Source organism: Marmota marmota, unplaced genomic scaffold (assembly GCF_001458135.2).
Source record: "Marmota marmota marmota unplaced genomic scaffold, marMar, whole genome shotgun sequence".
Classification (NCBI taxonomy): domain Eukaryota; kingdom Metazoa; phylum Chordata; class Mammalia; order Rodentia; family Sciuridae; genus Marmota; species Marmota marmota.
In genome coordinates this window covers 13,795,071-13,821,010 of record NW_026000168.1, presented here as the reverse complement: position 1 = coordinate 13,821,010, position 25,940 = coordinate 13,795,071, and the positions used below count along the sequence as shown (strand labels likewise).

Sequence of the window (25,940 nt, the reverse complement as noted above, 5' to 3'; positions counted from 1 at the left end):
GGCACTGGTTCTAGGACCCCCTGTGGAAACCAAAATGTGAGGATGCTTCATGTCCCTGTATAAAATGGTATAAAATGGCCTAGTATTTGCACAGAACCTATGCATCCTCCTGTCTACTCAAGTCATCTCTGGATGACTTATAACACCCAGTACAATGTAAGTGCTATGTCAATAGTTTTTACGCTGCATTGTTTAGGAAACAATGATAAGAAAGAAATGTCAGTACAGAGGCCATTTTTCCCCCATGTATATTCTCTGTTCTTAGTTGGTTGAATCTGTGGATGTCAACCCTGTGGATACGGAGGAGACCAACTGCATCTCTGTCAGTTCTGCCCCTCCACCCCACTTGACTGGCTGAGGAAGAAGATCCCTGGAGTGCTCTGGCCACAGTTGTCATTTCCTGTGGGCATTGCGAGCACTCTACCTACTGATTCATCCTTCTTTCCATTGGCTTCTCTTACAAGGTGGCTTTTTTCTAGCCACAACTTCCTGCTTTGAAATTAATGAATTAGTTTCACTTAACAAGATTATGTTAAAGCTCTTTGGAAACCCACAAGCATTGCACAAATGTAGAAGATTGTGGCTGAGGGCCACAATCCTGGCAATGGCAGGAGGGTAGACTTTTCCCATCTGGAGTTGCCATTGCTACGTGAGCTAGGTGACCTTGGGGAGGTTGCTTGACCTTGCTGAGCCTGTCTCATAGGCTGTGGATCTGGATGTCCATGTAGCCCTTGCCCTAGCTCCATGCAGGTGAGGAGGGCAGTGCGCAAGCACAGTGATGGCTGTCCTTTCTGCAGGTGTGCCAGGTCAGCGCACAGCAGCCTGTGCAGACGGAGCTGCTCATGCGGTACCACCAGCTGCAGTCCAGACTGGCCACTCTCAAGATTGAAAATGAGGAGGTGAGTGAGCCCCTGCCTGGGAGGGATTTCCTCACAAAGGCTGCTGTCCTGGGGAGTCCACTCTTGCCATGGAACGCATCCCAAATGATGTCTTTTCTATAAGATGGAGAATCATACAACCTTGAAACCATATACTCCAAGAATCTGTAATGGCCTGGGAATCTGTAATCGCAAAACAGATTAATAAATGAATGAGTTTGGAAAAATACCAGATAGCATAGGCACTAGGTTAAGACACTCATAGGGCTCAGAGGTGTTAAGTGAAAGAGAAGCAGAGGAAGGAGGACTCTGTTCAGGGTGCTCACTTGTAGGGTAAGCTGCAGTCTGTAGGTAAAGAGCTGTGTGTTCACTGGTGTAGAAAAGAGACCAGAGGGAAACATTCCAAATGTAACAGTGGTTGTGTCTCCATTGTTGGATTTGGGGTGGTTTCTGTTGACTTCTTTCTGCTTTTATCTATTTTCTGCAATGAGTTCCTATTTTTGACATCAGAAGTCATAGTAGGTATTTGAAATTACACAATGAAATAAACAACCCAGGGCACTCAAGCTGCAGCATGGCTTTAGAGCCAGCCTTACCCCACCTGGCACACGACCCACAAAGCCTGGTGGCATGGCTTCACTACTGGGTGGGTGCAGGTGGAAATCCTAGCTGAGCTGCGTTCACCTTGATGTGGACTGAAGAGGCCAAACTGGAAACACCCTGTCCTAACATGGACACCTCCTTCTAAGCAGGACATCAGCCAAACAGAGGCCCCCCGGAGAAAGGACAGATTATAGGAATTGTCACCCAAGGTTGTGGGCAGGTTTATCCTTGAGAAGTGAAGTCATTTTGGGAGGTGAGAAGACAGTATCTGTCTCAGATCTCAGGGGGATTATCCTGGGCAGAGAGGGCAGTTTTGCCTTACATCTCCACAAAGGACAGAGTGAGGACAAATGTGAGACAGATTGTAGCTCAGGACGATGACGAATCAAAGCGGTCCTGGGGGAGGGAGGTTATATGAAGACAAACTGTGCATTGGGTTTTTAAGCCTAGCAAGAGACAGGAGATGAGCAGAGTATTTTCTTTCTTTGTTTATGCCCTCCATCTTTCCCCAAAGGACTTTAAGTTGTTTATGTGGAACATTATGTGGATAACAATGTTAATGGAATTTAAATTGGAAATCAGAGTCACAGAGAAGAGATTGAAGCAAATATTCCTCTCTGTGGACTGTAAATGGGCATGACCATCCTTGAATTTAAACCTGACCTTCCTGTCATTCTGTGGTCAAAGTAAGACTTTGTTTATTCATTCATTTATTCATTCAACAAGCATTGGAATACTTACCGAGCACATACTATTTGCTAAACATTGTTCTGGACAAATATAACATAGTACCTCCTCTCATAGAATTTTCTAGTGAGGGTCACAGATAAAAATTAAAACACAAAACAGATTAATAAATGAATGAGTTTGGAAAAATACCTGATAGCATAGGCACTAGGTTAAGACACTCATAGGGCCTGATGTCATTAGAAGGTGACATTTCAGCTGAGCCTGCGTGACAAGAGAGCTTGAGTGGTGATAATTTTACAACAAATGTTGATGCAGTTTTTCCCATGACTATTTTTGGAGTGACCTTCCATCAAAGCATAGCGTGTGCCATTTAGACACCATGCAGCAAAAGGGTGCTGTGAGGTTGGGGTTCTTATGCCCGTATTTTGTACCCTTTGTGGTTTCACTCAACTTGGGAGAGAGATGAAGTCCTAACTAACAGTCAGAGCCTCAGCCACTGTTGTTGTCTCGGGGTCTCCCTTCCCTCAATTTCACCTTTGGTAGGGATCAGCTAGCAGATGGCTGGAGCATAGCTACCCACCATTTTCCAGATTTCATCCCATCCCTCCTCTGAGCAAAGAGAAGGAGCACCTTCAGTGCTGTTCCTGTTTGACTGATCACCTTCCACTGCAGAAGCTGGTTGGGGACAGCATAACCAGGCAAAGAGGAACACACCTGGAAATCTGTGTCCCTTGTGCATCATAGCATCCCCCCAGGTTCCCTGGCAGAAGCCATACCATGAAATGACTTTAGATGGAGCACCCTGGCTTATTCCCCCAGCCAGCTGTGCAGTCTTGAACCAATGACTCGTTTCCCTTGCTTAGCACCTCAGTGCACCTTGGTCTATCGAGTCTCCTAGAGGCTTTATATGAATAAATTTGAGAAAACACTTTAAATTGTGAGAAAGAATAAAGGTCTTTTGTGGATATGCTTTTTCCCCAGGTTAGAAAAACCTTGGATGCCACCATGCAGACTTTACAGGACATGCTGACGGTGGAGGACTTTGATGTCTCTGACGCCTTCCAACACAGCCGATCCACAGAGTCAGTGAAGTCGGCCGCGTCAGAGACCTACATGAGCAAGATCAACATTGCCAAGAGGAGGGCCAACCAGCAGGAGACAGAGATGTTTTATTTTACAGTAGGTGGCATCCTGGACCCAGAACCCATGTCTGCTGTCCCTGTCTGAGATGTTTGGGAATGGCCTGATGGAGTAAGGGCCAGCAAAACCACCCTGGTCAATCAGACCTAAGAATCTTCCAACATACTTTAACATTAAGTTGCCTGGCTGAATTTACTGTAATGCAGAAAGTGAATTATCAGTGGGTAATATTGACATTGATCTTGGGTGATGGTCATTGAAACTTTTCTGCTTTAGAAAAAAAGATCAAAGAGAAAGTTCTGTTCAGCTAGGTTAGAAAAAAAAATGAATAAAGGAGTCAAGCATAAGTTCTAAACAACTACCCTAAAATTATGCAAATGTTTTATTGTGTTGAATTGTCTTAAATTTGGGTGTAAGTTTTAGAAATAATGTCCTCAGCAATCCAAGCATATTTCTCATGGAGTTGCTAGTCTCCCACATGAAATCCTTACCTTCCATTTTGGCTGGGGGCAGGTAAGAGCAAGGCAAAGGGAAAAAGGGGCTTATAGTTGAATTTGGGTTTATTGAGTATGGAATATTGGAATTGTAAGGGAACTATCTTCCATTTGAGCCATTTCCAGGCCAGAAGATCATCAAACTCTGCTTGAATGCCCCCAGAATAAAAAGTTCCCTCCTTCCACAAACAGCCCTTCTGTTTGGGTTCTGGCTAGCTGGCTTTGGGTATATGTTTTCTTTTATCTCTGTTACTTTCTGAAATATACACACTAGGGTTTCTGGCTGTTGATCTAGATTCTGTTCTCTGGCGGGACCCAGAGGGAGGCTAATTCTTCAGTCTTTCCATGACTGCAGGAAGCTGAGTTTTCATTTCTGCAGGCCACATTAACTATTTCTTTCAGTTCTGTCTTAAAAGCTTTTGTTTTGAGCAGGCTGAGTATCCCAGTGACTTCCTGAACTCCTTCTCTTTGTCAGCGCCTCTTCTGCAGCGAGACAGCCTTGGTCTAACCAGCACAGAATAGAGTACATTTTTACTTTCTCCATACAAGGAGCTATACTCCCATTCTCATGTCCTAGGATCATATTCATTGTGTGTGTGGCCATGAGCCAGGCCTTCCTCCTTTTGAAGGCTCTGTAGATGTCTTGGGTAGTTCTCATGTTGGTCACCACTTAGGTGTCCTCTTGATGAATTCATTTCATGGTTCCAGATTGTCAACATCCTTATGTAGGAGTTCAACATACACACTGTCTTGTCATGTGTGAACATGGCCTCCACACCTTAAGGTTCATCAATAAAAATAACGAAACGGGTGTGCCAGGGCCAATGCCTAAGACAGACGAACTATGCAGGGAGGTTGATACTGATTGGATTGTGCTTACTTAGCCCATCACAAACCCACCCAGTTCTCGAATCTGACTTCATCTTGGCCTTATCAAATTCTTTGTTGAAAACCAGTAGTTGCACATACCACATTTCTTCCATCAACATTCTCTGACCTTATCAAGAAAGAAAACAAAGCTGATCTTTGTGAATCACCCCAACCCAATTCCTGGCAGTCGCATTCCCACTGTATTCACAAAGACAATTATGGGCTAGAAAGATGAGTGAGGAGTGTGACATGTATGAATAATAACTCACTTTGACAGTAGAAGCAAATAAATCTACCCGGCAGAAGCAGAGAAGGGGGTCCAGACTGCTTGAAGTTGAAAGAATTCTGTAATGTCTTTTACTAAGTGTCAGAATATGCTGTCTACTTTTCTTAATAATCAATTCATTCACCTGGATGGCTGGTCCATTCTCTCACAACCCTTGTTCCTATTTTTAACATTATTTTAGACCTTTGCAATGTTGCTTTTAATGCAAATATCAATACAATATAATGGCCTTTTATCTTTCATCAGTCACCTGGGTGAAGTTCATACCCACAGGTCACAGAGCCTTAGGGGTAATTGACACTGGCCAGAAGATAACAGGAGCCTGAGTTACAAGATCAGAGCTTCTCCTGCCAGAGGCCATGAAGCCTGGTGGACAGAATACTTGCTTACACCTTAGCTCTGCTTTTTATGAATTCTTAGACTTGTGATAAAAGAGGATGTTGTTAACTGGAAGCATTGGTCAAGAGCCTCTGGGTGGCAGGAAATGTTTGTTTAAAATGCAGGCTCTCAGACCCTCATCCTCCTCATGATGGGGTCCTGGAATATTTAATGCTTCTGTGCCTCCCTGTGTCCCTGAGGTGAAAAGCAAGACTCGAGGTGTTATAGAACTGAAATCTGGGTTGACAGTCTCTCCAACTGGCTACAAAGCCACCTGTCCTCTTGCCCACACCCTGGATCAACACTGAGTCCATCTCACCTTACACAGAGGAGAACAGGAAAGCCCAGAAACGATCAGTGTTCTGCTCAAGGTCACTCAATGAGAGAGCGCAGCTCTGGGCTTCTGTTTCCTTCTGGGTGGAAAGGACATGATGATGCATTTGCCATTTGCTGTCCAAGAATGTTGGCAGTCTCTGCTGCATGTGTGTAAAACCTGCTGCATGCTCTGCAAATGCAAAGAAGAGTGACTCTTAGGACCAAGAGCCAGGTCCTCAGAGATAAGGGCCATGGGAAAGGGGAGAGGATGCTGTAAAGTCCCACCTCACAGTCATTCCAGAAACTACTGGCATGGGCCAGGGTGAGGCCACCCCAGTTTTATTTGTGTCAGTGTCAGCCCTCTTCCCTGGGAACCCTTCCCAAGATAACTGTCCTCAAGGGGGAAAAGGTGACACTAGGGACCCTCTTCTCCAGGAAAAATTGCGACTGTCCTTAACTTTCAAGGCTTTCTTTTTTCTGCCACACTGACGTGTGCTAGCTGGGTCAGGAGTGGACCTCCTTGTGGTAAACCAGCTGGTAGGTTTGGGGCAGTCACATCTGTTCCTGGACCTCATCTCAGAGCTTCTGCAGTTGCCATGCCCTCTGCTTGCCAGTCTCTATCCCTCAGGTCCCCACATGTCCCTTTTCTGCCTCCTTCAGGCGTTGGCCCAAATGTCCCCTTAGCAGTGACATCCCCTACTTGGATTCCCAGCCTGCTCTTTCTGCTTCATTTTTATCCATAGCTTTCACTACAGGTTGGCATTTTACTTATTTTTGGTTCATTTACTGTGTCTCTGCCCACCTTGGTTGGTATGGCCTAGGAGGCAGAGATTTAACTAAACTCCTGCCTCTGGTTGCTCACAGTGCAGCAAAGGCAGGCCCCAACAGGGCTCTGTGCCTGTGTTCACAGGGTATAAGCATGGAGGGAGCAAGAAAGCTGCTACCTGTGTGGAGGTGAGGCTGAGGCCTAGGCCAAGTATGGGCAGATGGCTATGTTTCTGTTCTGGAAGGTTCTCTGTCCCTCAGTACTGCCCCAGACAGCACTGAGCATAACCTAGAAGGCAGCCTGGGACTAGTCCTAGTCACTATTGCCTTTCTGTAGCACCTTGGGCAAGTCACTTTCCCGTACCTGTCTCCTTGCCTCATTCACAGGAAGAAGAAAATCATATTGCCTAATGTACTTTGGGCTCTCTTAATGGGAAAGTCTCTCCAGGGCCTGCAAAACCCTTCCTCTTTTAGAATGTGACCATTTGAAGGAAAGACTTGCCCCCTGGCTCCTCTTTGCCAGCTCTCTAGCTGTAGCTGCCTGGCCATTGGGATGGTTCCCATCTTGATTGTTCTTGGCCCAGAAACACAGTAGAGCTTTGATAACCAAAGAAGACCTTTGCTTTGTGCTACTCACAGCCCTACCTAAGAAAGCAGATTTCACTGTTCCTATCCTCCTGGGGCTTCCTTTGTGCTCCCAGACCCTACCTTAAAGCCTAGCATCCCCCAGGGACTGGGCAGCCACTTGGAGAGCTAGGAGCAGATGCAAAAGTCTGGGGTGTTCAAGGATGACCTAATCTCCCTACCCAGAGGTCCATTCCAGAGGCAGAGATCCCATCACTTGTCCTCTAATTTCCTTTTACCCTGTGTCTTACAGAAATTTAAAGAATATGTGAATGGCAGTAACCTCATCACCAAGCTACAGGCCAAGCACGACTTACTCAAGCAGACACTTGGAGAAGGTGAGTTGGGTGGTGGAGGCCCCAGGAGGGGCTGTTTTCCCCACTAGGTCCTGTTGTGTTCCCTGGGGCTTCTGAGCTGTTTAGGCTTGAGACTCTGAACCCTTGGCAGAATAGGGCCTGGTACTGGACCCACCTGCCAGGACTGGGCAACTGGGGAAATTGGGTCCAGTCTGGCTGCAGAAAATAGAGGGTAATCATGGGTCTTAGTTTAGGATATGGGGGAAGGTCATGGTCTAGTACTCGTTAGGTAGTGGGTGGGAATCCAGGGACCTAGGGGTCAGCATTGATGACTTTCAGCAGATGCCAGAAATATGGATAGAGTGCCCGGCGAGGGTTCTAGGTCCAGAGAAGGAAATTCCAGACATATGAGACATGGTTTAGTCCTTGGAGGACCTGGAGACTAGGCTTAGAACCACCCAAATCTTCTAGTGACAGTTGAAATAAAACCCCAGCTGCTCTCATGGCACATAAGCCTCTCTGTCACTTGGCTTCTGCTTGATTTCCTGACCTCATCCGTCACTCTCTCCTTTCTGTGTTCCATCCAGGCAGGGCAAGTCTTTGCCTTTCAAAATCCACCAAGCTGATTCCTGTCCCAGGGCCTTTGCATCTGCACGTGCAGCCACCACCCAAGCCAGAATAGAAAACGTTTCCATCACCATTAAAAATCCCCTTCTGCCCCTTTCCAGCCAGTCCTCCCACTCTACCCCAAGCAACCACTAATCTGATTGCTGACACCATAGCTCAGTTTTGTGTGTTCTAGCTGGTCAGAACTGGGAGGTTTGGGGGGTAAGAGAAAAGTTTTATAACCTGATTTGGGTAGTGATTATACACAGAGGGCATACATTTGTCAAAACTCATGATTGGCGAGTAAAGGGGGAGAGGAGTTAATTTCAATGAACTTTCTCTTTATCCGCACCTCTCCCCGCCTTAAATTCTACCCATTCTGACATTTCGGTATTGACTAGGGAGTAGAAAGGCTGAGGAGGGTGTAGGTAACAAAGAGGGTAGAAAAACAGCAAGAATGAAGGTGTAAGGGAAGAGACAGAAAGTCCAAGAGAAGCTCAGGGGAAGCGGGTAACAGGGTAGCTTCCAAGAAGGAGGAATGGACAGGAGGATTAGTTTTTATGGGCCTGGCTCTGGGGGCCATTCTCATGAGCCCTGTATGAAAGGCAGGCTCATATGAGTTTGTGGCTACTTGTATTTTCAGAATAAGATTCCCTGGGTTTAGAAAAAGTAGATGTTCTTTTAAAAAATAAGATCCTATGAGTCCTTAGACTGGGAAGAGAAAACTTCTCTCTGGCTCTTCCCTGTGCATTGTCAGATGGAAACTTTTATTGCTGTCCTTGCCTGACTGGCCCTAATGAGATAATGATAATTATTATGGTTGGTATAACTCCTGGTCCATTTGGTTTTCCAAGTTTATTTAGCCTCCAAACTCACCTTGCCCTGAGATATGGCTCTCTTCCAAGTTTTGAGCTGCTAGCAACAAAAGCTGTAAGAATATGTAGCTTTAGACGTACAGGGCTGCTAAGAAAGAACCATCCAGAGTCTCTTCTAGTGAACCATCCATGGAAAAGCCTAGCTTGCTTCCTTTGACAATAGGTCTTGGTACACTGGCCAATTCTAGAAAAGTTTTTTGAATGAACTTTTAATTTTACAATAGTTTTAGATTTGCAGAAAATTTAGAAAGATAGTACAAGAGTTCCCACATATTCATACCCAGTTTCCCCTATAGTAACATCTTACATTAATATGGTATATTTATCACAATCAATGAATACTGATATACTATTATGAACTAAAGTTAGTAAACTACTGACTGACAGAAAAAAAAACTGAAGCTGAATAAATTGAGACCAAATCTTCATTCATTTTTTAATATCTACTACACAGTGAAGTATACTATGGATTCTTAGGATATTGAGTGAAAAGGGAGAATTTGCAACCAGAAGAATTTGATTCAGAGTGAGAATATTCTTACCCAGTGGATAAAGGGGTACATGGAAAAATTGAGCAGCCAAGAGAGCTCAGAATCTTATCAAATTCATTCTTCTGAGTGTTGATCAATGAATCGCCTCTACTGAGCATTTTTAAAAATATTTTTTAGTTGTCAATGGACCTTTATTTTATTTATTTATATGCAGTGCTGAGAATCAAACCTGGTGCCTCACACATGTTAGACAAGTGCTCTACCAGAGAGCCACAATCCCAGCCCTTCTACTGATAAGTTTTGACTTCTCTATTCCATGGAATCTTTTCTAAGAGTTGGGCCAGGGTATGGTTGTACCCGGATCAATGGCTCTTATATGTTCTCTGACAGCCATTTTGAATTGGGAGGGATGATTTAGAAATTTAAAAGCCAAACAAGAAATATAAGGCCAAAGGAATATTTGGCTAAAAGATAAGGTGTTTTGTTTGTTTTTTTAAAGAAGTTTCATGTCTGATGCTTCAGTTTATCTCTAAAGTGCCCTTTTGGCAGCAGGTTCAAAGAAAAGTTACAGGAAGTACAAGGTCTTTTTGGTCACCTTTACTTAGAAGTGAATTTCTTAATGTGATTGACCCCAGGCACACAAGTTTTAAAGCAGCTAGGTTCCCTGTTACAAATGCTGCTGCTGTCACGTTGGGAACAAGAACATATATCCTCTTCTGCCCTTGGCTGTTGCTATGTCATTTTATTGACTAGAGAACTCTCAGTTTATCATCATCTCAGTTTATCATGAGTCTTAGATCTAGGACCTTTTTATTGCTCTGAGGTTTGGGTATTCTGTAAGCTCCAGGGCTTATACCCTGATGAGGTGGTTTTTCAGGTTACTAAGATCCCTCAAGAATTAATAAATGCATTGTCTATAACAGGGATGGGATAAATCTTTCAGGCTCAAACTTAATAGCCCATCATAGAGCAAAATGGCCACCAGGACTAGACAGTCTGACCTTCTAGAAAATGGCTGAGGTACCAACTATAAAATATGTGTCTTTTAAATCTCAGCACGTCTCAGGAGGTTGAGAACAGAGCATTTTTTGATTTCTGACATTTGTTAGAAATTGAAATACTATTCCTAAAGATATTGATAATGGCATTCTTAAGAGCTAGAAAGAGACTATAAAGCTGAAGGATCCTGCTGGGCACAGTGGCACATACCTACAATCCCAGCAATGTGGAATATTAAGGCAGGAAGATTGCAAGTTCAAGGTCAGCCTCAGCAACTTAGTGAGGTCCTAAGCAACTTAGCAAGACACTAGCTCAAAATAAAAAATAACAAGGACTGGGAATGTAGCTCAGAGATAGAGCATCCCTAGGTTCAATATCCAATACCAAAACAAAAACAAAAACAAAAAGGATCATATGTTAGATATGTTCGATTCCTTGTTAGAGGAAAGTCTGCCTTAAGTGTGTTCTGATGTTCTACTTCCATGTCCTAAACTCTTTGATTCCTACCCCTTCCCTTCTTCCCTCCCCACTCCATCTGTCTGCTCATCTATCTAAAAGCATCACTGTGCATGGCCAGGGGATACCGTGGTACACAAGACAGATAACATCTCAAGGGAAAGAGACTTCAGTCAACAAACAGCAGTCATGCATAGCTTAATGATGGAGATAGCTTCTGAGAAACACACCATTAGGCGATTTCACCGTGTGCAGAAGTCATGGAGTACTCGTACACAAATTTGACATTCTCAGAGTAGGAGGCTAGACCATACATAGAATATACATATATGATAGCCTGCGGCTCCTAGGGCCATGATGAACAAGGTAGCATGAGATTAAATCAAGCAAAAGAGAAAATGATGTGATTAAGACACTGAACACAAGATATATGAGGCTGCTGCCTGAGTAATGCAGCACACTCTTTTATAGTCAACTGTTGTCCGGTAGGAGTACATTCTAAAATAATTATAAAAAGTACACTAAGCCATGCGTAGTGGCATGTGCCTGTAATCCCAGCAGCTTGGGAGGCTGAGACAGGAGGATCAAAACCAGCCCCAGCAACTTAACAATGCCCTAAGCAACTTAGCAAGACCCTATCTCAAAATAAAAAACAAAATTTTAAAAAAGGGCTGGGGATGTGGCTCAGTGGTTAAGTGCTTCTGGGTTCGATCCCTGATGCCAAAAAACAAACGAACAAAAATTATCCTATAGTAAATACATAAATGAGTAAAATAGTTGTTTATTATAATTACCAATAATTATGCACTGTACATAATTGTATGTGCTCCACTTTTACATGATTGGCAGTGTAGTTGATTCACACCAGCATCACCACAAACATGGGAAATGAGGGCTGGGGTTGTGGCTCAGTAGTAGAGTGCTTGCCTAGCACGTGTGAGGCACTGGGTTTAATTCTTAGCACCACATATAAATAAAATAAAGGTCCACTGACAACTAAAAAATATTTTTAAAAACATGAGAAATGCATTACACGACAAGGACATTATGGTGGTTATGATGTCACTAGGCAATGGGCATTTTTTGGCACATTATAATCTTATGGGACCACTCTCATAATGTCATTGATCAAAATATCACTATGCAGCTCATGACTATACTGAGTAAAGAGTAAAAATTACGATAAGCCCCATGAATGACAGATTTGGGCTGAGCTAGAAAACTGTATATGGCGGGCAGGGAGGGGGAAATCACCTCCTTCAGGAAGTGATGTGTAAGTTGAGGCTGAAGGCTGAGAAGTGTCAATCACATACAATAATTGTGGAAAGAGAGTTGGGTCAGAGGGATGCTATTAAAAGCCAAGCATCACCTTTAAGGATACACTGAGTTTGAGGCAAATTCTACTGGGGCATCTAATCTTCCCTAATCCCCTGTGTGGGAAGGTGGACCAAGTTCCCCAGGAAAAGCTCAGATATGAAGCCAGACAGCCTGGATTGGAGTCCAAACTGTATACTTAAGCAGGGACTTGGGACAGTCACTTCATCTGTTCAAATCATTTTGCTTGTCTGGTGTTACAGGGTTGATACCCTGTGTGCAATTGTACTGTGGCACTGCTGCATGTCACACTATTGCATACTCTACTTTTGGACTGTTATAATCATTAAGCACTGAGCTTGTTGAAGGTAAAGGATCTGTTTATCCATTTACTCATTCAACAAATATTTATTGAGCACATGATTTGTGCAAAACGCATGATTTGTGTCCAAGACTGTGGTGTTATGGAAATTTTAAGAACAGATGAGATTCCTTTTCTATAGAATGTAGTGATGTTTAGTGGAGATAGACTGGGAATAGACAAGTAAATAAGAAGCAAGAAAAATATTGATGTTAAGCCCTATAAAGAGAGAAGTTAAATAGATAAAGGTGACATAAGGAGATAAATGTCTGCTTTAGGTAGAAGAAGCTTTTGTCTGGACCCAACTTTTCAGTGGAGACCCAGAAGGCAAGCAAAAGCCAGCCAAGCAAGTATACGGGGAAGAAGATTCCAGGAAGCAAATGCAAAGGCCTGTTTGAGGACTGTGCAGAAAGAAATTGTGTCAGGAACATCATGCTCAAAAGAGAAAGTAGGTCCAGATAGTTGGAGTAGTAGCTCACAGGATCAACTCAGATCTCAAAAGCCTTTAAAAAACAGTAAGAGGCTTAGATTTTATTTTATGTGCAGTGGGAGGTTATTGGAAGGTTGTAAGCAAGAAAATGACATGATATTATTTGCAGTTTAAAGAGATTTATTACCCATCATCTTCATGAGTCCAGGATGGATTGTACTGGATAGAAAAACTGAGTAAAAGGAACATGGGGACCTGGGAATGTGGCTCAGTTGGTAGAGTGCATGCCTAGCATGCACAAGGCCCTGGGTTCAGTCCCCAGCAAAACACACACACACACACACACACACACACACACGGAACTGGTCCAAGATGGAGGGAAGTGGGCAGATTTAAGGAGGAAATAGTTTTCAAAGATGATTCTTACGTTTCTGGCTTAAACAAGTGGGTGGGTGTCCCATTTATCGAGATTTTGAAGACTTGGGTAGGACTAGGTTTGGGGCATGGAAAACAGGATGTGTTTTGGGGGAACATTTAAGGTGAGAGATACTGAGAGGATAACTACTGGTAAGTGAATGGATAAGGAAAATTTGGTCTGTCTGTACAAAAAAATATTACTCAACCAAAAAAAAAAAAAGGAATGAATTACTTAATCATGCTATGTGGATGAACCTCAAAAACATTATGCTAAATGAAAGACACCAGTGCAGAAGGTCACATGTTGGACGATTCTGTCAACGTCCAGGCAAACCTACAGAGGTTGAGAGTAGGTTGGTGGTTGTCTGGGGCAGGTAGTGGGAACAGTGACTATAAATGGGCACAAGGAATCTTTTTTGCTTTTAGGGGGAAAAAACGAATGTTCTGATAAAAAAAAAAAAAAAAGCCAATTAAACATCACCATGTACTTTTTCTCCCCAGGGGAGAGAGCAGAATGTGGCACCACCAGGTGAGAGTTGGAAAATCTTGTTCTCTTTTACCCGCTGCCTGAGGTCGGTGTGGGGTGGTTGGCGAGGGATAGATAGACCGCTGGGAGCGGGGGAAGCTGGGACGCACTTCACCAGCCAGGGTGGTGCGGATGCTAAGGGAAGGCACAGTGGGCGGTGGAGGTTAGAGGTTGCTTCGCTTGTTGTAGCACAGTAGTGGCGAAGCCACGCCCCCTGAGCTGGCGAGGGGCTGGGGGCTCTGTCCGAGCTGCTGTGGGGCATTTCCCCTTGGTGCTGTCCACTAGGTGGGTCAGCAATATCTACTTTAGAGCCACAGAGGACAGCCAGTAGAGGCCAGAGGCTGTTGACACCCTCCCACCCCCCGCCTCTCTTTTGTTATGTGGCCATTGAGCGAACTGCCCAGCTTAGGTGGGCAGGCCCAGCCTCGGTCTGGGTTTGTCAAGCAAGTTTGGGGGGTTTGGCTGATATTGTGCACAGCTGAGCATACGCATGCGCGCGCGTACACACACAGATGCGTGCTCACACATCCGCGCTGCCCACACCCTGGCTTGGACCTCATGGTTACCTGGATGGGCTGTCGCAGAAAGTAACAAATGGGCAACTTCTGCTTTCTCTTCAGCTTGTTCAACATTACCCTTTGCGCTTTTCCCTGAGCACACCAGAGCCAGTGAACACTTTGCCTCAGCAGCTGAGAGCTCATGGGCTCACTTGCCTCTGCTTTCCCAGAGCTTAGAACTTAGAACCGTAAGCAGCTCTGTCACCACCCAGGTTGTTCCTTGGAGCCCATCCATTTCAAAGTTCTCAGCAAGAGCTATGAGGCTGCTGGACATGAACTCAATCAGTGGTCTGAAGGTCTGCACTTTGCCGCAGTTGAGAGCCACTTTTTGCCTCACTTTCTGGGCCCAGTGACCTGATGGCATTCTTTCCAACCCCCCACACGTCCTTCCCAGTGGCCCAGAATCCTGGAAAGCTGTCCTACTTGGCAAGAGCAAACATGATCCCCCAACTCTCCCCTGCTGCTTGGGAAGGGAATAGGCAGGGCAGAGACTTGGAAAGCTCCAGGCTTTTAAGAGTGTTGGGACAAGGGCTTTCCAGAAATTCTGCCTGTGCAGCTGTTCCTCTGGGCCTGGGAATTTAGGAACATCAAAATGATTCACACCAGGCAAGGACCTTCCCACATATGGGGCAGCAGATGTGCAGGGTCACTTTCGAAGAATCTTTCAGAAACAAACTTATTATTATTACTTTTTTTTTTCTGGCAAGAAGATGTTGTTATAATCCCAAAACACAGAAGCCATATTTTATACGGAAGTCTGCAAATAGTGGAACAGATGGAGATGAACAGAGCCAATCCTCACTTCCTCCTCATTCCTACAACTCAGGCCGGAGAAGATTGCTCCAGCAGATTGCTGGAGCGGAGATCTGTAATCAAACCCTTGGCCAGGTCTCCTCCCTCAGGGGAATGTTGAGGGTTGATTTTTCTTTTCTTTTTTTTTTTTTTTTTAATTACATAAAGCCCTATGAGGCCTTGTCTTCCACACCCACTTTAACCAAGGACTTGGAAAATTCAAGCTAAAGTTACCAGACCTCACACTTAGATACCCTGCCACTAAACTCTAGACCTAGGAGAGGATGCACTCTGGCTCCTGGCCAAGGTCAAAGGCAACTTTGTTCATAAACTAGAAGCCTGTCCTTGCCTCCACAATCATTATTTAACTTGTGGAACTTGTTGCCAACTTGGAAAAAATTTTAAAATTAATCACAGAAGGCCCTGGGTGAAATGTCTCTGTACTTTGACTCTCTATACCTTTCATAGACCCTTGCACATAGTTACTCTCATTTAGGATGGTCATTTGAGCAGGTTCCCTAAGCCAGGTTGCTGGTAACTGTGTCTAGAAGGGCCAGTTTTTGCACACCAGATGCAACATGTTGTATTTCTCACACTTAAGAACCTTATCTTTGAATAGTCCAAATTTATAATAACTATAACTTAGGCTGGCCAGATGTGATATTGTACTTAAAAAGTATATGACAAATGGCAAAGCCATGGAAAAACATGAATTTGTAATTATTGTCATTCAAACAAAGTTAGCCTCCCTAACCCAGGGGTATGTGCCCTGTGGTCTAGATTAGAGGTGAAATTACTTGACATAGTGTCTAGACAAATACAACTCAGCACATACACAGACACATCCCCCTAGAGCTTCACTGCATTGAACTTCGGTATTGCCAACATTTTGGATTTGACATCCATGTCTATTAGGTTTTCTAGGGAAATTTCTAATCACATTGTTTTGGTCACAGAATAATTTCAAGCCAACACTTGTGTTGCCAACATATATTGATTTTCATCTTGGTTGAAAGGCAGAAAGGGGACATTGGTCTCTGGTTTCTCTTTCTTCCTCTCTGTGGCTTTCTCTGTCCCTGTTTGCCCTGCCTTTCTTTTTCTCTCTCTTTCTTTCCTTTTTTGCTCTGCAACTGAGCAGCAGAAGAGATGGAAGGCTTAGGCTGCCCCACTTTCCTTGGCTGAGCTGTCCCCCTGCTCCCCACTTTGTGCCCCACCCAGCACTTCAGTAAGTCTATACAGATTTGATATCGTGCAAAGTTGGGATAGCTACGGTTCCCTGTCAGAGATTCCAGTCAGTGCACAGAGCCACACAGAAAGAAGTCCCAGTGTGATACAAATGGCCCTTTGTTTTCTGAATTGGGCAGGGAAAATGGGGAAGGATATACTATTTTCCTTTTATTTCCACTTTGTGTAAAGTTTCTTTAAAAAAAAAAAAAAACAAAAACGCTTAGGACTTATGTTAAGAAAACCTTCCAAATGGCACCACAGAGATTTTTGATCCTGGTTGTCCATCACCTGCACCATGAGTCTCCACTCTTGCTGGCCACAAGCATTTAGTAGATAAATCAATATGACTGCTGGCTGTTCTGTGATAAAATCACTTTCTCCATGTCACAGTCACACTGGAGTCTCAAGTAGGGAGAGCAGCATTCTACTCCCAGCTTCAATCACATTTTATTTGTGTGACTAGGGGCGTCCGTTCACTGCCGTGGGCTCATTTGCCTTCTGAGTGAAATGGGTTTAGCAGTTCTTGTCGACCTCACAGGGTTGTTTTGAGGTCATCCTCAATGTGGGATAAGGAAATGATCTAAAACAAGGTGACAATATTGCTAGCCTTAAGTTATTTCTGATCCCCAAAGTTAAAACCTGTGGCCTCGTGTCATGTTTTTGGCACTCTCTTTCAGCTTTTTTGCATTTGGAAATTCAAAACCAAGTCCATTGTTAGAAATCCCACCCCTCCTTCTATACACACAGCCTCAGAAAATAAGTAATTTTTGAAAAAGAAATGACACGGACTTAGCTAACCAAATTGACTTAGATCCAAGATGGGCTTGAAATAATCTTGCCTGTTGTTTCTTTACAAAATTTTGGTCTGTGCTGTTATTTTGGTTCCACTGTTTGGGTGGCATGCTAGTTGGAGTGTGTCTTTGCCCATGCATGCCCTGGAGCTTAGCAGAATTTGCTCAATGTTCAACTCCTAGTTGGTCAGCATTCCCCAGGCTGGCCTGCTCCAGGAGACAGGTACAGCAAGCTCCCTGAAAGAGGCAGCATGAGCCTCATTTGTCTTGATTGTCTACACCTTCCTGCCCATTCACAGACATCAATCAAGACTTTGGGGACCAGGGCTTTGCTTGTCATGTGTGGATATTCTCTGTGTCTGGCTGAGTACCCACTTTGTGCTCCACAAATTTGGAACCAAGCCATTTGGAAATGACTGCCTCTCTTGATTAGAGGCCCTCCTCCTAACCTCAAAAACAAAACAAAAACAGCAAAAAACAAAAACAAAAAAACCTTTGCCTGGAAAATGTGGCAGCCTCAATTCGTGCTAGTTGGGTAATGTCATGAGCAAATAAGCCACACAGTCCTACGCATGGTGAGCAACTCTGGAAACGGGTATAGTGTTTGTGGCAATTTCATTGTTCCTGGTAAACTGTGGTGTGTTTCCCCTCCCTGTGGCCAAGAGCAGAGCACAGGCAGTGGGGATCCTAAAGCAAAGCAAGACACTTTCATCCTGACCCCATGGCAAGGGTTGGTGGGATAGAAGAATCCTTGGCTGGAAATGAAAAGGAACCCTAAGGCTCCATGACTGTGATCTGGTAGGAAAAACCCTGGAGGTGGATCCCAAAGGGCCTAGGTTTGGGGCTGGCTCTGCCACTTCTGCCCTCTGGCCTCAGTTTCTGCCTCTGTAAAATGGGGCCATATGTTGACATCTGTTAAGTGTGATAATGGACTTGAAAGTGCTTTAATCAAAAGTGTACTTTACTGAAGAAAAGGGTATTATCATCATCCCAGGTCACCTGGGGACCCCGAAGAAGCTGCGGCCTGCCTCCTGGCATCAGCTTCTTCATCTCAGAAATGAGAATAATAATTGCCTGGCTCTCAGATCAATGAAATAAAGATTAGTCAAGTGCATTTGAAATGCCAAGAAGCATTAGGAAGATGAGTGCCCTGGTACATTGGGAGTTGAGACTTGGTGATGGATTTAAGCCAAAATAATGAAAATTAACCCTCCCAATAATTTTTGAAAGTCTCTTGCTTTCTTGGGCTATTGATTACATCTCTCTCCCCTGATCCCCCTTCCATCTGGTCAGCTTTGCAGGATAACGGCCTCTGATTATTAGAGTTTCTGTGGTTTCTTGGACACATACTGCCCCAACCCCCAACATTAATTTAGAATGCATTTGTGTTCCATGAGAGTTGCTCCTGCCTGGCATTGTGGGTAAATTAAGATTTCCTAAGACACCCAAAAGCCTCAGATGGAACATTGGAAACCAATGCTTTGGGGGTCCAGGGGCTTCCATTCACATTTATGTTCTCCTCCAGTTTGGGGTTTTAAGAACGTCTTTCCCAGTTGGATGTTTATGTTTGTTGTTTTCTTGATTTCTTTTGTTCCGTTTTCCCCTAGGCCCCCCTGCCTTCCCCCTAAACCACAGAAAATGAGGAGACCTAGGCCTCTTTCAGTGTGTAGCCATAAACTCTTTAACGGCAGTATGGAAACGTTCATTAAGGTACTTGCTGGGGAGCCATGGAGTCCGCGAATGTGCCCAATGTAATGGCAGCCTCTGTCCACCCTCATGCTCCAGCTGACAATGTGTCCCAACTGACTTTCCATTCCATTCCTGGGCCTGTCCTGATTGAGCTAGCTCCTTGTTGCAGCTTGCTGGTAGCTTCAGTGAGGACCCTTCATCACAGCTGCTTTGCTCTGACCAGGTGCCCCTAATACTGTCCACGATTCTCAGTCCTAGGGGGAAATGCCTGATCAACCAAGTCCAAGTGGGGTTGAACCGCCAGACACTTCACTGCTTCAGGAACTGTAGCCCTAAAGCTTGAGGGACAGTTAGGAAAATCCCATTATCTACTGCTGGGATGTAGTTCAATGGTAGGTATTTACCTGCCGTGTGGGAGACCCTGAGTTCCATCCCTAGCACCACAACAGAAAGAAGAAGAAAGGAAAAACCCCATTATACTTTACACCCACATCTCTCAAGAGGAGACTGATTGAAAGCAACACCAACAAAATCCCTATGGGTAATAGTGTGTTTTTATACCAGTGCATTATTTTATTTCATTTAGTTGAGTAGATATCAGCAAAGGAAACATATACAATTTGAGTGAGAGAAATTCTTCCTACCTAGTTTTGTCTTTTTAGACGGTTTAGAACAGGGGAGAAGAGTCGAGGTGGTCCTTTTAGAATCACAAGTTAACCCATGACACCTCAAACTAAATATTAAAGCATTTTGACTAGATAAATTTCTCTATCCTTTTTTCTTTTTCCTTTGATGTAAAGGGTATAAGAACAAGTCATCCATGGGGCTGGGGTTGTGGCTCAGCAGTTGAGCGCTCGCCTCGCATGTGTGGGGCCCTAGGTTCGATCCTCAGCACCACATAAAAATAAACAAACGAAATAGGGGTATTGTGTCCAACTACAACTAAAAAATAATAAAATATTAAAAAAAGAACAAGCCATCCCAGATAGAACCATTCTAGGCAATTTAAGATGGTGATGGTATTGCAAAGAGCAGCAGGCAGGGGGATATGCATTTTTATTACTTAGGGGAACAGAGGCAAAATCCTTTCTGGTTATTTGAGAGCCTGCCCCCAGCCAATCAAGACACTTTCTTCAGAAAAGAAGACTGGTGTCAATCAGGACACAAGTGAAGGTATTTGGGCATTGCTGATGACTTTGGAGTTATGGAGGCAGCCCCTGCGCCAGCTTTCTTTCCTCTGTATGCGTATGGGTTACATCACAGGCTTTCAGGACAGAGAAGAACTAGGTACAGGGCTGGCCTGTGGAGTTGGACAGAAGGAGCCCCTGAAAGGAGGAACAAAAGGAACAAAGGTTCAGAACAGGGACAACTTCCCTAATTTGCTTTATCTTTGGAAGGAATTCACTCTTATTTGACAGTATTTGAAAATTAGGTATTCCATTGAGTTAAATGTTCTCTTAATAGATCCTACATGTATTGTGTGACTGTAAAGTCATCCAACTTCATTCCCCTGACCACATGAGCATGTGCCCATTGAGCTAGTTGCCTTGGGATGCCATCTTCTTCTTCTAATTATATCACCATCAACCTTTGCTGCCACAACTTTTTAGCCAGTCTTCTTTAGAGCCCTCTTGCCTGGCCTCTGTCATTGGTGCTATAACTTTGTGTTAAAATGGACATTTTGGAATAAAAAGCTGCATTTGAAGCTTAGCTTTGTGACACCACTGGAAATCTGAAGTGGCAAAGGGAATATGGTACAGTGGTACCTGTCAACTAACTCTGAAAAAAGCCCCCAGCGCATATGAATAGTTGTGGCATCGTAGGAGTAAGTGCACTGCCTCATAAGGGGCCAAGGGAGAAGAATACTAATATGATTGGGGGAAAAAAAGTATATTTGTTAAATGCTATTGCATTTCTTTATAGTCACATGGTACCTGTAGCACCTATAATCATTGCAGTTCAGGAAACTTATTCTGTGTGCCTACTATGAGCTCAGTAGTCAGAGTTTCAAACAGCATCGATTTACTCTGAAGGATTTTTAACTTTCAGAAAGTGAGAGAGCAGTCTAATTTATTCAGTTCTTCAACTAATGAGAATGGAATTTAATTTTTGATTCTAGTTCATGTGCTATCTTTCGGGCCATTAAATTTAAGAGTCCCCAGGTTTTGCTAGGTGCAGTGATGATCACCTGTAATCTCGAGGCTGAGGTAGGAGGATCACAAGATCAAGGCCAGCCTCAACAACTGAGAGAAGCCCTAAGCTACTTAGTGAGACCCTGTCTCAAAATAAAAGGATTGGGGATATAGCTCAATAGTAAAGTGCCCCTGGGTTCAATCCCTAGTATCATCCAATCAATCAATCAATCAATCTGTCCCAGCTTTGAAAAACCTCAGTGAAATAAAATCAGTGGGACTCCATGACTCTGATGTTTCAGCAGGCAAGGGAGCATTGTCAAGTTATTAATAAATAAATGTCGTTGGATTTAGATTTAGAAATTTCTAGGACTCTACTTAAATATACTTAAATCCTAGATTTTTTTTTTTTTTTTTTTGTTCTCAGAAGGAGATCCCATTTTTATTCCAAGAGTGTATTTTGAGGCCCAGGAGGTACACCTCTGGGGCAGGGGACAGGCTCCATCTTGCTTCTGGGAGATGACAATGATAATGACCTACCTTATGTGATGAGGATTGAGTGAGCTTTTAGGCAGGCCATTCTTCTATAACACTGGCCAGCACAATATAAGCGCAATGTAAGTCCTGCCTATTATCATTAACTTTAGATTAATGCTTCTGGAGCCCCCTTGGGCCGGGCTGTTTGCTCTGTAGATTCTGTGATTGAGATAGCTTTAGCCAGATGTCAGGTAGCAGATAATTCCACTTTTTGAGATGCTGGGGTCTAGATAGGTGGCACCAGCTGGGGGTCACACCTCCTCCAAATTCTCAGCTCAGCCTCCTCAACAGGCCTGACTGAGACACAGCACCCATCTCAGAGTTTGACCTACTGCCCATGTGGCAAGAAATAGCCAACAGGTTCTCTGAACACTGGGAGTTTTTAGTGAAAGCAAAGGCTCGGGTTCCACCCCTAAAATCAGAAAGGTGACCCACCTTCTCTCTGTCCTCCCAGCCTTCATCTTTGGTTTCAGCAGGGTTCCGGGTGCGAGAGGGAAAACTAGGGATAGGAAGCAGAGCAAAGCCAAGTAGATACCCAGAAAAGCAAGCCAAGTATTGGGAGAATGTGGGGAAATGTTTGAAGTTTGGGCTCTGGTGGAATCCCTCTGGCTAGGCTCCCAATAAATATCATCTTGTAAAGTTGAACTTTTTACCAAGAATGAGGATTTCTGGGCTGAATTCCAGGGACAGTGTTAGAGTAGATATAAGGTGTGTTTCTTTGCGTTGGCAGCTGGGTTTATCCTCTGGGGACTTCGGTGGACTCTTCCCTTTTGTGAATCAGTCATCCCTTTTGTTGAAGTGAAGTAGATTTGGAGATGGGACTGAGCTCAAGATATACTTCCTGTACTTTGATAAGGACAAAGAGGCCCCTTCTTTACCCGTGTCTGGCAAAGGAGCTGAGTCTACCTATTGGGAGGCTGGCTGAGGGTAGCTCCTGGAAGGCCAGTGAGAAAGAGAGGTCAGGGTGGCCCTCCCCACAGCAGGCCCATTGGCAGGCCCCCAGGACCTTTGCTGGCTGCCATTGCATTTTGGCGTTCACGGACTCTGAACTATCTGCTTACTATAACTGATCTTATTCCTGCATAATCTTTTCTTTTTCTCCTGCTCTGCTGCCTGTTTATTTTTTGTTATCAGAGGAAGAAGAAATGCTCGAACCAGGAACCAGGTATTTACTAGAAAGGCCCATTAGCCCCTTGCAATTGGATGGAATCTGTCTTTAGATAGGACTTGCAGAGCAGAGCCCACTTTGGCTGTTGCCGATTGGTCACATCCTTCCCTTTCCCGACTGCACTCCAGCAAGGGCAGAACTGACAGGTTGGGTGTGGAAGAGCCAGGAGCATTGAAGTCCACGCCACCTTTGCAAGAGCATATTGCATATGCTTCCTTGTCCCCTCACCTTCTGAGGAGGCTAGTAACTTAATTTGACCCCTTTTCAAAGAAAGTTCAAAAAAAAAAAATTCTGTGTTCTTTAAATGACCTGAAATAATAGGGAGGTCAACCAGTCTTGGAATCCAAAGGAAATTGCCCCTTGCCCAGCCATGGAGAGTCTGGATAAGTCTACAGTCTCAGTGTGTGTATCTGCATGTTTAGCTTGTAATGACTGGAACTAGCCTTCCCTTCTTAGAGCTCAGAAGAAACCCATGGGGGCCAGCCCGGCTTCCCACAGGGCATGTTCTTAATTCTGCCATCAGGCCCCTCAGTAATGGGAAGAGGCCTTGATCTTGCCTTTGGACACATGAGCACTGGGAGAAGAAGGTTGAGTTGGAGCAAAGTGGAGTGGGAGGCAGAGCATCCTTCAAGGTCAGACTCCAGCCCCCTCCACAGGGCGGGTTCCCTCTCCCCTGTCCTAGATGTGCCTGTCAAACCTCATGATCCCAGATTCCTTGCTGGCTGGGTAAGAAGACAGAGCATTTCTTTCAGATTATCATAGCTATGCTTTTTTTCTGCACTAACTAAAGACTCTTTATTGTTAATTATCACAGAGACTTTAGGATTAGCACTTTCTTGCTTATTTTCCTACTAATCTGATGGTACTAATATTCTGGCTTGAATTGTTAATTTGTGTTTGCAGTATCTTTTTCCAGTGGTGGTTGCCAAGCCCAATAAAACTCACATTTTTTTTCCCCTTAAGGATTCAGGACAAGCTATACCACTTGTAGTTGAGAGCTGCATCCGATACATCAATTTATATGGTAAGATCAATCTTGGGTCAGTACTTTCAGCTCTCTGCAGAACAGGTGCTGGACTGTTCTGGTAGGAATGAAATTCTAATTTGTCTTGGAAGACTTCCTGTCACTGTTCTGCTTCTGAGGAGGAACATGCTCCAGGGAACAGCTGCTGTTTGGAGTGCTGACGTTGGAGCTGTGTGTCTTGGTGGGTGGGGGATGGGACATAGTGGTGAGGGACCCAGGGCTTAGGATAACAGGGGTGCAATGAGGGAGTAGACAGCAGGATTATTTTAGTCCCTTTTTTTGCTCCCAACCAACCCCAGGGCCAGTAAATCAGTTAATCCTACTAGATTATAAATCCCATGGAGGAAACAGTGTCTGGGATTTGGTAACGAGTTGTCACGAGAAGGTAACTTCTGCTTATCCACTTACTCATCCCTCCAAAAATATGTTTACTGGGTGTATAACAGGCACTGTTTTGAACAGTGGGAGCACAAGGGTGAACAAGACAGATATAATGTCTGCCCTGGGGGGTTTATATTTCTAAATAAGAGGGTGAGGAAATTAACAGGCAGAAAGATAAACATGGTCATCCTTCTATATCCAAATTCCTGCAGATACCAAAATGCACAGATGCTCAGATCCATTATGTAAAATGGTGTAGTATTTGCATACACCTCCTGCAGACTTTAAATCATCTCTAGATGCCTTATAATAACTCATACAATGTGAATGCCATGTAAATCGTTGTCGTATTCTATTGTTTAGGAATAATGACAAGAAAAAACATCTGCACATGTTTGGTACAGGCATATTTTTTTTCCTCAAATGCTTTCAATCTGCATTTGGTTGAATCCACTGATGGGGAAGCCGTGGATGCAGAGGGCTGACTGCAATGAAATTACAACTATGGATAATGCTACAAAATTCACTAAAAGGGGTAGAGAATGGTGGTGGTGGGGGTGCTGCTTTGACTAAGGCAGTGACAGAAAACCTCTCTGAGGAGGTGATATTTGAAATCAGTTCCAAATAAACAGAAGGGACAGCAGCTGAGCAGCCTGGTGGAGAGGATGGAGAATGGGGAAGGCCTAATGTGGGAAGCAAGGTCAGCATGGCTGTGTGGAGTGAGCCAGGACATTGGGGTCAGACACTTGGCTCCTAGAAATTCGGTACTGTTTAACAAAGAGGTGGTCAGCATTTATTGAGTATATTCTGTATACCCCCAAACTTTGACTACATACTGTCTTTAAGAGTAAATACTTCCTGAACTATAACTATAGTTATATGAATTGTTTTATGTGGAAAACGGAATCAGGGAATGATTATGAGTCTCCCCATTAATTCCATTGAGAATGAGGCAGGTCCTTTAATCCCTCCAGTGGCACAGGTTCTGCCAGGGGACTGTCATTGGGAATGATCCTCTTGTAAAAGGTGGAGGGAGAAAGAGACAAGCAAGGGAGCGAGTTACCAATACTCCCACAGACTCATGTTGGTCTCATGTCCTTTACTGTTTCTTTCTCTGTATGTTTCTATCTTAGGACTCCAGCAGCAGGGGATCTTCAGAGTGCCTGGATCTCAGGTCGAAGTGAATGACATCAAAAATTCTTTTGAGAGAGGTGGGTGCAAAGTGGCTCTCTGAAGTTCATGGCTGAGGGAAGCCAGGATGAGTATTGACATATGTTTTAGAACTGGCAGCTTGAAGGATTCCTGGGATTGCACTGGCTTGTGTGAGCTGATCATGTACAGCTCTTCCCAATTTTGCATTCAGTGGCTTCTCCCTGGTAGCTAGAAATCAGCCCTGACTGGAGTGTTTACACCACACCACAGAAACTGGCAAAAGCCAAGATCTGTTTGTTTCCCTCCAACAACTAACTCTTAATACTTATGTACTATTACAGGTAGAGCATTCCTGTTCTGAAAATTCAAATTTCAAAATGCTCCAGAATCCAAAACTTTTTGAACACTGACATGACACACAAGTGAAAAATTTCATACCTGAGCGCATCTGCTGTTCACAGCCAATGTACAGTTACACTCAAAAATAAAGTCTGTAATGTGGCTGGATGTGGTAACAGTGACTGCCTAGGACCCACAAGCTATGTGTCTAAGGTATATATGAAACACAGATTTCATGTTTAGGCTTAGGTCCCATCCCTAAGATATGTCATTATAAACATGCAAATATTCCCAAATCTGGAAATCTGAAACACTTTTGATCCCACGAATTTTGGGT

General features: G+C 44.1%; 1 protein-coding gene across 6 annotated transcripts in view; it reads left to right on the top strand.

Annotated features, from left to right (window-relative positions):
- Nucleotides 1-25,940, top strand: part of Srgap3 (SLIT-ROBO Rho GTPase activating protein 3) — a 247,907-nt gene that overhangs the window by 188,927 nt on the left and 33,040 nt on the right. For 3 of the 6 annotated variants that reach the window (XM_048787056.1, XM_048787060.1, XM_048787061.1), the window contains exons 8-15: nucleotides 798-899; nucleotides 3,153-3,350; nucleotides 7,297-7,381; nucleotides 13,790-13,817; nucleotides 16,302-16,388; nucleotides 22,674-22,704; nucleotides 23,671-23,731; nucleotides 25,246-25,323. In XM_048787056.1, the coding sequence (XP_048643013.1) occupies nucleotides 798-899; nucleotides 3,153-3,350; nucleotides 7,297-7,381; nucleotides 13,790-13,817; nucleotides 16,302-16,388; nucleotides 22,674-22,704; nucleotides 23,671-23,731; nucleotides 25,246-25,323 (670 nt within the window). Of the gene's footprint in view, nucleotides 1-797; nucleotides 900-3,152; nucleotides 3,351-7,296; nucleotides 7,382-13,789; nucleotides 13,818-16,301; nucleotides 16,389-18,788; nucleotides 18,892-22,673; nucleotides 22,705-23,670; nucleotides 23,732-25,245; nucleotides 25,324-25,940 lie in introns of all 6 variants that reach the window. The other 3 variants (XM_048787059.1, XM_048787058.1, XR_007341984.1) reach the window with 3 other exon arrangements.